Source organism: Podarcis raffonei, chromosome 3, assembly GCF_027172205.1.
Source record: "Podarcis raffonei isolate rPodRaf1 chromosome 3, rPodRaf1.pri, whole genome shotgun sequence".
NCBI classification, from domain to species: Eukaryota; Metazoa; Chordata; class Lepidosauria; order Squamata; family Lacertidae; genus Podarcis; species Podarcis raffonei.
The window spans coordinates 91,278,034-91,292,351 of NC_070604.1; the positions used below are offsets into that span (position 1 = coordinate 91,278,034).

Genomic DNA, 14,318 nt, shown 5'->3' on the forward strand with positions numbered 1-14,318 from the left:
TAGCACGCCATACACATAATAGAAAGATATCGAAGAAGACATAGGCAAACAGCTAGACATAGTTTATTGTCATTTCATTGTGGGGGGGGGAGCACTCCTTGCTTATCACTTTAACTGAATTAAAGCAAACGTAATAATTATCTGCCTTCAAATTGAAATAAACTCTCAGTATTGAATACTGGGATGGCATCTCTCATATCTTCTTAAATTAGAAAGCTGCCCAGCTGATGATGTCAGCCATTAGTTCATCACCCCTTCCCCTGAGGATTGTTTAACTACAGCAGGAGTTCCATGGTGATACAATACTTTCAAGATGCATTTACAATGTATCTTACTATACAACTTCTAAGCATTATGCAGCATCAATATATGTTACATAGGGGCATTTTAGAAGTAGCACTTTCCTGGTAATGAAACATGGTATGTGAGAATATTCAGAAATTTAAGAACAGTTCAAAACCTCCATCTGTGGTCCACGTATCATATTAATGACTTTAAAAAACCCAACCTCTTTCCCTATGGCATAAAGCGTTTTGCTAACACTACAGGTGACTTGGCACACATTTCAAAAGTCAGAACAGCTATAGAACCTAACAGATGTGGCTAGCACAGGGACAAGGTCCCTTGCTGGAACAAAGCCAGGAAGACGAACTATTTTATGGAGAGAACCTTAATAGATAACATCCTTTTGTTTACTCCTGTGTCCTCACTGCTACCCCTTTCCTTCTCAACCCATAATGGACTAAGGAGCAATCCTAACTCCTGCCTGACAGCAGTGGAGCTGGATAAAGCTCCCGCCTCATCTGAAGCCCACAACGAACAGAGCAAGTGTGTGTGTTTCATCTCATTTTTTCAATGCCAGGTTCAGGCTGCTGCAGCAGAGAGTCCTGGATCAGGTTCATTGCCAGGTTCATTGCTTCAACCCACCAATGCAGTGCAGTCTGAACTAATGGATGCCCATGCCAGCAGAGCTTCGTCAAGCTCAGCCAAGCAGAAACACTTAAACTGTAGCCACACACACACACATACACACACACAGTGTGGCAGATTGGAGGTTTGGATTGGAATTGGGATGCTGGTATGGAAAATACATCAAGAGACATGGAAGGGGCAGATTTGGCAGCTTGGTTTTCTAACCTAGATACACAGACTGGCTATATATATATATTTGTTGTTGTTGTTTAGTCGTTTAGTCGTGTCCGACTCTTCGTGACCCCATGGACCAGAGCACGCCAGGCACCTCTGTCCTCCACTACCTCCCGCAGTTTGGTCAAACTCATGCTGGTAACCTCGAAAACATTATCCAACCATCTTGTCCTCTGTCACCCCCTTCTCCTTGTGCCCTCCATCTTTCCCAGCATCAGTGTCTTCTCCAGGGAGTCTTCTCTTCTCATGAGGTGGCCAAAGTACTGGAGCCTCAGCTTCACGATCTGTCCTTCCAGTGAGCACTCAGGGCTGATTTCCTTAAGAATGGATGCGTTTGATCTTCTTGCAGTCCATGGGACTCTCAAGAGTCTTCTCCAGCACCATAATTCAAAAGCATCAATTCTTTGGCGATCAGCCTTCTTTATGGTCCAGCTCTCACTTCCATACATCACTACTGGGAAAACCATGGCTTTAACTATACGGACCTTTGTTGTCAAGGTGACGTCTCTACTTCTCAAGATGCTATCTAGGCCTGTCATTGCCCTTCTCCCAAGAAGCAGGCGTCTTTTAATTTCGTAACTGCTGTCACCATCTGCAGTAATCATGGAGCCCAAGAAAGTAAAATCTCTCACTGCCTCCATTTCTTCCCCTTCTATTTGCCAGGAGGTGATGGGACCAGTGGCCATGATCTTCGTTTTTTTGATGTTGAGCTTCAGACCATATTTTGCGCTCTCCTCTTTCACCCTCATTAAAAGGTTCTTTAATTCCTCCTCACTTTCTGCCATCAAGGTTGTGTCATCTGCATATCTGAAGTTGTTGATATTTCTTCCGGCAATCTTAATTCCAGTTTGGGATTCATCCAGCCCAGCCTTTCGCATGATGTATTCTGCATATAAATTAAATAAGCAGGGAGACAAAATACAGCCTTGTCGTACTCCTTTCCCAATTTTGAACCAATCAGTTGTTCCATATCCAGTTCTAACTGTAGCTTCTTGTCCCACATAGAGATTTCTCAGGAGACAGATGAGGTGATCAGGCACTCCCATTTCTTTAAGAACTTGCCATAGTTTGCTGTGGTCGACACAGTCAAAGGCTTTTGCATAGTCAATGAAGCAGAAGTAGATGTCTTTCTGGAACTCTCTAGCTTTCTCCATAATCCAGCGCATGTTTGCAATTTGGTCTCTGGTTCCTCTGCCTCTTCTAAATCCAGCTTGCACTTCTGGGAGTTCTCGATCCACATATATATATATAAACATTACTAAAGTTCTGACATCAGTCATTGTCCATTTTTAAAAATGTTGCTAATTGTACCCTAACATGCTTTAGGGTATGCAGTCCATCTTTAATATCTATGCTATAGATTCTATGACTTGGATTCTAAGTTGCTCCGTCCTTCATGTAACGGTAGTGTTGACGCCTGCCAGTTCCCCCTCCATTCCCAAGTGTCCTCCAACTCCCAGGAACAGATTTTAAGTGGGAAGGCAAGACAAGAAAACTTTTGTTTCATGACTGAGAACTCTGTTCTGCGTATGGAGTAAAACTTAGAATCCAAGCCAGTTTTGGAGTGTTTTGAAGTGTTTCACTGAAACCCTTTCCCCCATACTCAGTGAATATATGAAGGTGTGTTGTATTAATTATGTTCATGCCCTAGAAATGCCACTGATAAGCCAAAGTGGTAGCAAGTATTAGAAGGCAGAGCATGAGGTCTTTGTGCTGCTAGAACAACATCCAAAGAAAGGCTCAGGGTGCCAGTGTATCCAGGAATGGCCCAACATGTGCATCATGAAAAGGTGGAATTTCAGGGCTAGCTATAGTTGACTGGACTTTGCTGATGAAATGCCTTTTCCCACCATCTCATTATATCTGATCCCAAATTCTACCTACCTAGTTGGACAAGCCCCCTACTGTGTCCAGAAACTTGTTCTAGAACCTGCTACTTGCCCTACTGGCCTGCCAGTAGATTGAGAACCTGAATATCATTGTCCTAGCACTGGTTGGAACAAAATAAAATAGAGAAACAGGTTATAGGATGCATCTGGTTACTTGATGCATATATCACAGGTTTTGTGAATTTATGTAGACAAAGGCATTTTACTAAGCTGTGAAGCAAAGTATTATACATATACTAAACCACTACTATTAGTACCTGGGATGGGAGGAGGTTTTAACTTGAAGTATATCCTCACTTGAAATACCTTTACAATCTCCAAAAGATTCCATGTTTTCCCATGAAGTTATATAGGAGAGAGTTATGGGTTACAGATAAGGGACACTGTTGAATTGAGGAAAAACCTCCTTCCTCCTTTGAAAGCAGTGGTCCAAACGTCTGAGTTATTTACATTTATGGCAAAAAGTACTGTATAGGGTGTGCAATTTGTGATGCGGCTAAAGTTCATGCAACACATTGCCCTGTCCTGGACATGGGTTATCAAAGCATCAAAGAAGAGGGGAGTGTTGTTGTTGTTGTTTTGTTGTTGTTGTTGTTTCTATCTCTTTGCATTGTTCTTTTCCCTATAAATCTATGGAAGCCACTCACTTATTCAAGAGACAGTAATAACTGATTCATACTGAAGGGCACATAAGTCATTATTTATACATACTTATGACATACTAGACATACTAAATGTTTTCATTTCATTCTATATAAGAAGCCATTCAGTTCACAAAAATTCTAGGTAATTAAGTAACACACACACACACACACACCTCTCAAGAAGATTAGCAGACTAACCCACACATACCCCAGTTCTGTATTTTAAATAAATATAAACCTATTGCAAAATTAGCAGGCATATGCAAAATTAAACATGTTAATCTACGGGTACTGCCTTTTTGGAGAAAGCTCATTAGAGCATAAAGGCTGTACTAACAAAGCTTCCACTGTGTCACTAATGAGGCTAATGCCTCTGAATTAGCTAGTTTAAGAGTGAATATTTTCTTTAAGCTATAAAGGAAGTTCCTCAGTACTTTACTTCAAAAAGTCAGGTACATTTGCCATGTGTTAACATCTCTGTTATGTCCTTATTGGAGAAGCTAGTATCCTTTCAGATTTTCTTTATATAAGCTATATTGTTACATTTCTTTCTAGGTGGTCTATACTGATGTGCTGAAACACTGAGGAGACCATGAGACCATGGAGAAATCACTGGATGGGGTTCCCAGAGCAAACAATGTGACAAATGCCAAGATAAAATTTAGAATTCAGCTCTTCTGCAGTTTTCTGATGCAGCTGTCCTGATTGTGTGCTATGAAGACAAAGCAGAAATGTTCAGTCCTGAACAGTCTTTACTGCTAAGCAAGGCTGGCCTATCCATGAGGCATGGTGAGGCAACCATCTTGAGCAGCAGAATCCATGGGGCAGAAAGATCCATGGCCTCCAAGAAATGTGTTGCCCACTGCTGCCACAGTGACAGCAACAGTTATGGTGTGCTCCTTGGAGGTCAGATCTGCTGCCTCCTCAGCAGCTTGCCCCACAATTCAGCCTCTTGGAGAACAGTCTTCTCCCACCCTTGTTCTCACTGTAGATCCTTATTCCCCGTCGTTTGTTCCTGATGCAGACTGTCACTCACCCTTTCTTCTCTGGCGGGGGAGGGACATTTTGTGGTTCATCTCAGATGCCAAAATATCTTGGGTCAGTCTTGCTGCTAAGGCATCTCAGTGACACAGGAAAGAGTCACTTTCAAAGTCACTTAAAATACATCCAACACACCATTAAAGTGCATGGCTTACCCCCCAAAGATTCATGGGAACTGTAGTTTCCCACTCCCAGAGCTACAATTCAAAGTAGGCTTAACAAACTACAGTACCCAGGATTCTTTCAGTATTCCAAGAATGGTCACATCGTAGATGTGTATAACCACCGTATGATCTTCGGCTGAAGGGCGGTATAGAAATATTATTATTATTATTATTATTATTATTATTATTATTATTATTATTATTTAACAATAAGCCATTATTATATTTCTGGTTTTATTTTTGGTTCCTTTCCTAATTAGCTTTTGCATAGCTGTTTCACATGCTGGCACGCTGCCCATTCCTTATTTTAGCATCTTACATATCAGGGGGAATAGTCCTGAGAACGACATCTGAAAATATAGTGAGAGCTATGCAAAACTGGTTCTCAGATATGTGGCTGCTGCCTTCAGCATTGTTTCTTTTCTTTGCACTGAATACAATCAATGTTACTCATCTGACTTGAACTACCCAACTTCTATGTACACTTTTATCTTTCTATCTGGGTATTTCTTATTATATTCACTCTAGGAAGTTTGATGTTTCTTTGTTGCTTATTTTCTTGCAAGCCAATGCCTTGATTTATTCTCTCTAGTTACGTTAATATATAATATTTTGTTCAGGATTATCGCTTTATTATCCTGTAGTGTCTCCCTCATCCTTCTCTGTCAAAAGGACCATAAATTAAAGTCAGCAAGCATTTACAGTCCAATAATTCATTGTCTCTGAATGCTAATATTCTCACTGCCTAGCTAGGTCCCAGAACATTTTGTCCTGTGACCTTTTCGTCTCAGTACCTCTGTGAGAAACAAAAAGGAAGCATCTAACTAACAGAGCATGTAATTCTTTTACATTTATTGTAACTTCATCAGATTTGGAGAGCTTCAACCCCACAAAATAAATTTACATCTCAGAGAAAAAGACAATCACTGTTTAGATGAAGTATATATTTTTTCTGCTGCTCATACCAACAATATTTATATCATACAGTTACGATATGATGGCTCAGGAAATGTCCAAAACATTTGACTAATTAGAAAGTTATTACACTTTCCGCATAGCAAGTTAGTTACAAATGGAGATCTGCATACATGGAGAAGGTGCAATAAATCTGGAGAACATTCCTTCTAAATAAAATTCAGTGAACGGATTTGTACAAGAGTCACATGAAGTCACATTCATCAATTTAACTGAATTCATTTAAAGCCACTAGAGAGACATATCTGGCTGAGGCCTGAATCCAGAGCCAAATCAGGATCCATGCCTCATTCGAGTCAGGATGAGACAGTAGCAGGTGTTATCCTATGCTAGGAATGTCTCCCACCAGGATCTTCAAACAGAAATAGATGGTGGGACAAATTTATTCCTCCTACTCACCATCTATGAATGGAGTTGAAATGGGAGGCAGCTAATTGGAATCACATTTTCAGGAAACAAACAGTAGGGGTTGAAAATACTATGCCTAATTATTTAAGATAGAAGCAGACCACACACAATACTTCTGTGCCAAACAGCTGTAAGCAAAATGATTTAAAACTGAATGGAAAATGCTCACTGAAAGAGCAAATTTTTCAAGGCATCATCCACAGACAGAAAAGGAAACAGCTAGCTGTGAATCACAAGACTACAGTTCTTCTGAAGAGGCTCTGTCAGGGTTCACCTGGAGTTTTAATGGTTACTCCCAGCCTGCTTATCTGACTCCACAGCCTTCATGCAGCACTCCTAAAGCAACCCTTTTAGGGCCATTCCCCTTTTGGGGTCATCACAGCATTTTGAAGTCATAACCTGCTAATGAAATATTAGTGAGAGCAATCTTAAACCACAGTGCTCTAATTATTTACACCTTAGAGATAGTTCACAAATGTAGTCTCCTCATTAAATTCCATCCTCAGGATCAAATTTCAACTTGCGTGTAATGTGACTAGATAAATACTTATTCCATGGTGGATTACAGCAAAATATCAACAAAATACAGAACTGGTCAATACCAACATTTCTTTTTAAAAACAGAAACAATTTTTGAACACAGTAGGATACACCACAGTGGTAACATTACCTAACCTCTTCTAAATGCTTGCACAAAATGGTTGACTTAAACTGACGCTGAAATCCAAGTAAAATTGGTGGCAGGCACACTTCTGAGGGACAGGCATTACAGAGGCCAAGCACTACCAATCCAAAGACTTCTTTTTTTGTCACGACACCGTGTACTTCCCCTGGTGGTGAAACAACAAGAAGGGCCTCCCCCAGAGACAGGCTGGTAAAGAAGGTGTTCACATGAGTTAAAAGAGATAAATGGAAATGCTTAGTGTGAATTTCTATTCCCAGGAGTTCCTAGAGGGCAGCCCTGATACTTGGGATAGTGCCTTCTCCTGGTGCGCAGTGGGGAAGAGCTAGAAGAGCCAGACCTTAAACTCTATTATGAATCAGCAGCATTCTGCTGGTTGAAAGAATGGCTGCTTCTTGAGAACACAGACATTTTGGATTTAGAAGGTTTTAATAATGTTTTTGGGTGGCATGCATATTTGTGGTATGACAAGGTTAAAGCACACAAAGCATTTAAAAACCATATTGTCAGGAAAGCATTGTTTAATGTCTGGATAAGATATAAGGACTTACTTGAAAATAAAACCCCAAGGTGGTTGTCACCGATGGAAGCAAAGGCTCAGAAAAAGCTCAATATGGAGGCCAAATGGCCGAAATATTGGGAAATTTTGGAACAAGAAGGAGACAAATTGAAATTGCAGAGTTTTGAGAAATTAAAAGATAAAGTGCGAGACTGGCTTCACTATTATCAAATAAGGGAGGCTTACAATTTGGACAAAAAAATTGGCTTCCAGGTGGAAAAATCAAAATTGGAAACAGAACTGTTAGATCCCAAAACAAAGATACTTTCAAGAATGTATAACTTGCTGTTGAAATGGAATACTCAGGATGAAACGGTTAAATCTGCTATGATTAAATGGGCACAAGATGTTGGACATAACATTATGTTTGCTGACTGGGAACAGTTGTGGACCACAGGTATGAAATTTACGGCATGTAATGCCTTAAGAGAGAATATTATGAAAATGATATACAGGTGGTACATGACCCCAGTCAAGCTTGCAAAAATCTATCATTTGCCCGATAATAAATGTTGGAAATGTAAAGAAAATGAAGGTACATTCTTTCACCTTTGGTGGACGTGCCCAAGGATAAAGGCTTTCTGGGAGATGATATATAACGAAATGAAAAAGGTATTTAAATATACCTTCTTGAAGAAACCAGAGGCCTTAACCCTGGGCATAGTCGGCCAATTGGTGTCAAAGAAGGATAGAACTTTCTTTATGTACGCTACAACAGCAGCAAGAATACTCATCGCAAGGTATTGGAAGACACAAGATTTACCCACCCTGGAAGAATGGCAGATGAAAGTGATAGACTATATGGAACTGGCGGAAACGACTGGCAGAATCCGAGACCAGGGAGAAGAGTCGGTGGAAGAAGATTGGAAGAAATTCAGACTATTTGCAGAAACATTGTAAAATTAATGAATGTTAAAATGATGTTGGATTGAAATCAAGCGGCCTTAGCAACAAGGTTAATAAGAATATGTATAAATGGATTGATAACGGATGGAAATATAAAGTTATAATATGTTGAGATATAGAGTTAAGATAAAAGAAAGAGGGTAAGGATTTGCTGAACTAACCATGTGAACGGGAATACAAAAAAGGGAGGTGTGAGGAGGTCAGGGAAATAAGCAAACGAAATTTAAGATATGAAAAAAATTGATTTGTTTTTAATTATTTTCTATCTACTTTTTCTGTATTTTGTATCTTTTTTTCTATGTATTTTTGTATTTTTTGTAATTTTTTTCTTCTTTTTTTGCTTTCTTTTTATTCTGTAATTTTCTTCTTTTTGTAAAACTTCAATAAATATCTTTTTTTAAAAAATAGAAGAGCAAGGACAACCCCTTAATCCCCATAATGACACATGGCTCAATAATCCCACCACTTCCCCAAGGAGCTATCTGAAGTTTGCGAAACTGAAAACAGCCCAAGTGAACACCAAAGCTCCAAAGGCAGCTGTCTGTGCTTCAAAATCTCTGCATAATATCACTTTCACATGCTTCTCACAGGCATCCCTTTGGGTCCCTCTCTCCTTCTGAAGGGAAGACCACAGAGGAAGAAAACGCAGCCACGGGAGAATCCACTGCTAGAGTTTTCCAGTTCATTGCCCTTCTAGGGAAGTAGTAATTTTAATGTCTGCTGACCAGCTTGTTGACCTCTCCTGTCTGAATAGGTGTGAACCACCTCTGGGGATGGGATGGGGAAAAGATGGAGCAATGACGACGTGAGGAGGAGAATGGAGAGATAAAGAAATTTAAGAGTGAGAGGGGGAAAGATGTGAAGAGGAAAAGCCAAGCTCTTAAGCAGCACAGCTAAGTCCCAGCCTTCAAAGTGGAAGCGCTGGTCTGGAGAATAGGATGGCTCCTCCATCTAGATGAGGTCATTTGAAGAAGAACCTTGCCTGCATGCCAGGAGGAGGCACCGTCCTAAGTTCTAAGACTGCCCTCTAGGATCCTCTGGGGAATAATTAGCAGTTTAATTAAGGAGCTTTTCTCAGAAGTCACAAGAAGTTTGAATGCTATTTGCATTAAAGCCCTGCAACTGAATTCAGAACACACACTTGCATGGAAATAGCGTTGTTACACCATGGCCTGGTGTTGATCCTGAAGACATTTGAACAAAGAGGTTATAGCAAAATCTTAGGGTAGATTTCAATGTCTATGCTGTTTGTTCGGTGGTTGCCATTATCACACAATAGAATGTTTGCTTAAAGTTTCATCACATATTCGCCTTGTCACTTTCTAACAGGAAAGTCCTCACATGTGTATCACGGCTTGTTAAGAGATTTTTTTGAATCTATCCATTAACATATCAGTTCTTGTTTGGGTTGTACAAGTTGTACAGGTAATACTTCCAGAGACTGATTGACTTAAAATGTTGTTCATAAGATTGCATGTCCTTCTTATTAGTCATGTAATGTTTTTTCTTGTAACCTTTCATAGCAAACATTTTACATCTGCCCCAACACCTGCTGAGAAACAGACCATAAGCTCAAAATAAAATCCTATTCCACCTGGAGTAATAAGACTTCGACCATCATGTTCAGTGAATACAGATTGTTATTCTCACCTTCTGCTGAATTTTCAGAGTAATCCCTCTCTGGGCCATCCAAAAGATGGAGCCGTGAGAATTCATCTGCACTCACTCGGTGCCAGGATCTGTTATGTCCCTCCTTCATCGGTGGGGAATATTCTAGATCACAGTGCGATTCAAAATTGCAGTCAAAAACTGGAAAAAGGAAAGGAAAACAGAAAGAGAACATTCTAAAATAAATAATACAACTAACTCTGCCAACAGACAACAGATATTTCATTGCCATTGTTATAATTATTTTGCCCATTCCACATTAGGAAAACAGACCATATCACCATATGTTGAGGATATGTATTTTCTCACTGTGATTCAACTTCAGTCTGTACTGGGAAAGAAAATAGATCTCTACACCTAGGAATAAGATTTAGGAAAAGAAGCACATATGGCTATGCCTGTGCCATCAGAGCTCCTGCTCCAATACATCTATTTCTATTTTTGTTTTATTCCTTGTTGAGATGGGCAGTCCATCTGCAGAAAGAGCAGCAGAGAAACAAAAAGAGGAGCAAACCAAATTAACGGCACCATTTCAAACATAGCATGTTGCTCTCCTTACTCCTTTTTCTTCTTTTATTTTGTTTTCTTAAAGAAGCGCTAGATGAGGTGTGTTTTTCCTTGAAATTGCAGTGGTAGTGTGTTTTAGTTCTGCTTAAATCTTCCCCGCCCCCTTTTTTTGTGACTCAAATTATGTTTGCCCTCAGTCTACAGTTGGCCTAGAAATTTCAGAACTTTGGGGGTGGAAAACTGCTGCTCTTAGGAGATTTTCATTAACATCTATTCTTCTCGTCCCAGGATAAGATTAACCCAAATAATTGAAGTTGACACTAGCCAAACCAGCCAAGACATTTTTTAAACTTCAATTAGATTCTCTATTAAACATCTCATTTCTTTCCAGCCTGCATAGATTTATGATCTTCACCCCATTCTCTTGGAGGCATCATACCTTTTAATCCTAAGGTTAATACCCTCGCCCTTTCTCTGATCTATTTCAGATAATTCACCTGTTTAATGACAAAGTGAAATGAATGAGCCTTTTTACATTTTTCATTCTACTTTCTTTACCATATGTGCTACTACTTTTGTGACATTGCTAGCACCTTGTTCACTCCGGGTACCCAGCAATAACACACCACCAAGCAGCACATCAACGAGGAAAGAGATTAGCTCTTTTCAAAGCAGCTGGGCTAAATGTGTGGCAGCAGTGCGAGATGCCCTCCATGCCTACTCTGAACCTCCATGTATTTATCAGCTTCATGTGCATGCAGCCCTGTTATGTGTACAACCTGCACAAGTTCTCTCCACATACATGGGGAAAACTGGGTTCTTAGTTGCTTAGGGAGAGCCTGTGCATGTAATAAATTATATATGCATAGTCTCTGTGCACACAGAACTGATAGACACCCATAAGTCACAACTAAGGAAAGTAGAAACAATCCTGCATGTGCACACACGCGCACACATTCAGTCTACACAGTTTCTAACAGTGTGGGCTGGGTTTTCCTTAATATCAGAATTACTTCTTATGCCCTAAGCTATGGTGTCATGCTCACATTTGACTGTCTCCTTAGTCTGTGATATGTAGGCACCAGCATGTGGACAGTCCTGCTTTTGGGTGGTCTCAGCATCCCTTCCAGCTCTATGATTCTAGGAATTGTGAGGAGGTGAAGCTAAGCAGGTAAATGAGCCCAAAAAATAAGTGAGTCAGCAGGTAACAAAGCAACTAGGCTGATAAGTTTGAAAGGAGATGAGCAGAGAGGCAATGAAGCATGGAAAGAAAGGGGCAGTGTTAGGGAATACCCTGGGGGGGGCAGGGACCCCGATCTTTTGTTCCAGGCCACAGATCTCCTGCCCTTCCCCGACTCCCCTGATTTGTTTGTTTTTTTAATGTGTCTATAGGCTGGCCAGTCACAAAACATAGTGCTGGTGAGACTGCAGCCACCCACCATATTAATTTATATTTTACCTTAAAACATAAGCAGCAATCCTTTTCAACAGATTTTGGGCTGAGGGGAGACTGTTTCCCAAGTTGGCTGCCACATAAAAGGCCCTCCTCTAGATCAGGCATAGGCAAACTTGGCCATCCAGATGTTTTGGGACTACAACTCCCATCATCCCTAGCTAACAGGACCAGTGGTCAGGGATGGTGGGAGCTGTAGTCCCAAAACATCTGGAGGACCCGAGTGTGCCTATGGCTGATCTAGATTGTTGCATGACTTCAGCAGACTGCGACACAACCAGGAGGGCCTCGTGAAAATATCTTAGTAAGCGGACAGGTTCATAAAAGGGAAAGTGTTTGTTCAGGGACCATCCATTCCACTCTTACCAACCACCTACTAAACCTGTTTAAATAGCAGCGGTTGGGGAGGGCACTAGCTTCTCTTCCTACCCACATCAAGGCCATTCCACAGGGGAAGAAGAGGTTCAAACTCATTCCACACCCAATGAAAATTGCCACCCCTGCACATGCATATGTTATTCTCCCCAGCAGAGAAGCCTCAATTGGCTTCTTATAAAAATAACAGGCACTTAAGTTGTACTTGGTACCCATAAAATTGATGTTTCTAGGCAGGCTGCAGTAAGACAGGCTTTAATTTGGTCATGTTAGTCTTTCTCGACAGTGCTTTCAATTAATGTTCGGGCCTATACTGGAAAATCAAAAGAAGGAATGACAAAATCACTACTGCCTAATGTCTGGTACATAGTATCTCATTATTCTCATAAGATTAATACTCCATATTCCTGGTCTGGTCTATCCTCAATACACGGAACTTTGAAAGGGATTTCAAACAGGACACATTTTCCTTTGAAAGGCACTGTATTTACTTTATGTAGCTTAAAGGTACACTCTTAATTAAAAGCTCAGATGAAGCTAAGATTAGGAACCCAACTCAGCCAAAGTGCACATTATACATACTGTATATAACCTCATTTGTAAGCTGCCCATTCTTTTGTTCCTACCATTTTTTAGTTTGCTGTCACAAAAATGTACTGTAGAAAACATATGATTTCTTTTAGCACTAGTGAGTGGTGAGTTGTTCATAATTAGAATTACTATTTATACAAGTTGAGGAACATTTCTAATGCAACACCACAATGTCCTGTTTCAGTGTATGCCAAATACTTGCTATTTAGCTTGGGTGTGGTGTGAGGTGCATTCAGCCTTTTGAAGCTCTACATGTTTAAATAAAAGCCACCTTTTCCTCCAAGCTGAGGAAAGAAAATATGTAAGGGAAAGTAATTAAATTTAATAGAAAAACCAGGAGAGTTTTCCTTTTTATGCCACCTCTAAAATACATGACTAGATATGGAATTTTAGGAAGTAGCTACAGTGCATACTCAGTAGCTTTGTGCAGTGAGATTTCCAAAAGATTTATATCAGTATATGTTTATGCAGCAGCTGTATGAAATCCACAGATCGTAAAGCCTTAGGAGGAATTGCTACGGTCCGGTGAATCACAAATCCAGATTCTCCATTTACACTAAAACAGAAGGCTTTCCTTTTCAAGTCTTTTGACAAAGACACCAGAAGTTTAGGAAACTACAAAAAAGCAACAATTTATCACAAACTGTCTACCAGCACAATTCATCAGAAATCTTCATTAGAGTTGTTCTTCAGAAATGAATATATCTCTATATCAAACTGAGGCTGCAATCCTTAGCATAAGTCTAAGGCGTAAACCTTGTTTGTTTGTTTGTTTGTTTGTTTGATTGATTAATTAAATGTACCACTCTTCATCTGAGATCGCAGGATGATTCACAGCATAGAAATAAAAAATGAGAACACAAAATGCATTAACAAAACAAAAAACACCCACCCACCCCAAAACTCAAGAACAAAAAATGTTGAGGTCTATGGGATTTACTAAACATGTTCAGGACTCGACTGCCATGGTTAATACTGTGCAGGGGAGAGAAAAGGCGAATCTCTTAAAAGAGAAATGGGTGAATAGCACAGAATGAGAAATGACACGCACAAAGCTCAAATCATCTAGTCCAGTGGTTCCTAATTAGTGGTCTGCAGATCCCAGGGGGTCTGCATAACCCACCCAGGGGTCCGTGGTACTTGCCCATCAACTGTCCAGGACATCCCCTTTGAGGGGGGCCTGTACTCTCACACAAGATTGCAGCACCCAAAAAACATACCTTTTGGGGAACCATGCTCTTGCACAAATCATGTGACATGTTGGAAGGCAATGTGGCTCCATTCACATAACAAAAACTACCACAGAGATA

At 40.3% G+C, this 14,318-nt stretch overlaps 1 protein-coding gene across 1 annotated transcript in view; it reads right to left on the reverse strand.

The window, feature by feature from the left end:
- Positions 1–14,318, reverse strand: part of ALK (ALK receptor tyrosine kinase) — a 579,386-nt gene that overhangs the window by 389,528 nt on the left and 175,540 nt on the right. The window contains exon 3 of the mRNA XM_053382982.1: positions 10,065–10,223. Within this exon, the coding sequence (XP_053238957.1) occupies positions 10,065–10,223 (159 nt within the window). The remainder of the gene's footprint in view (positions 1–10,064; positions 10,224–14,318) is intronic.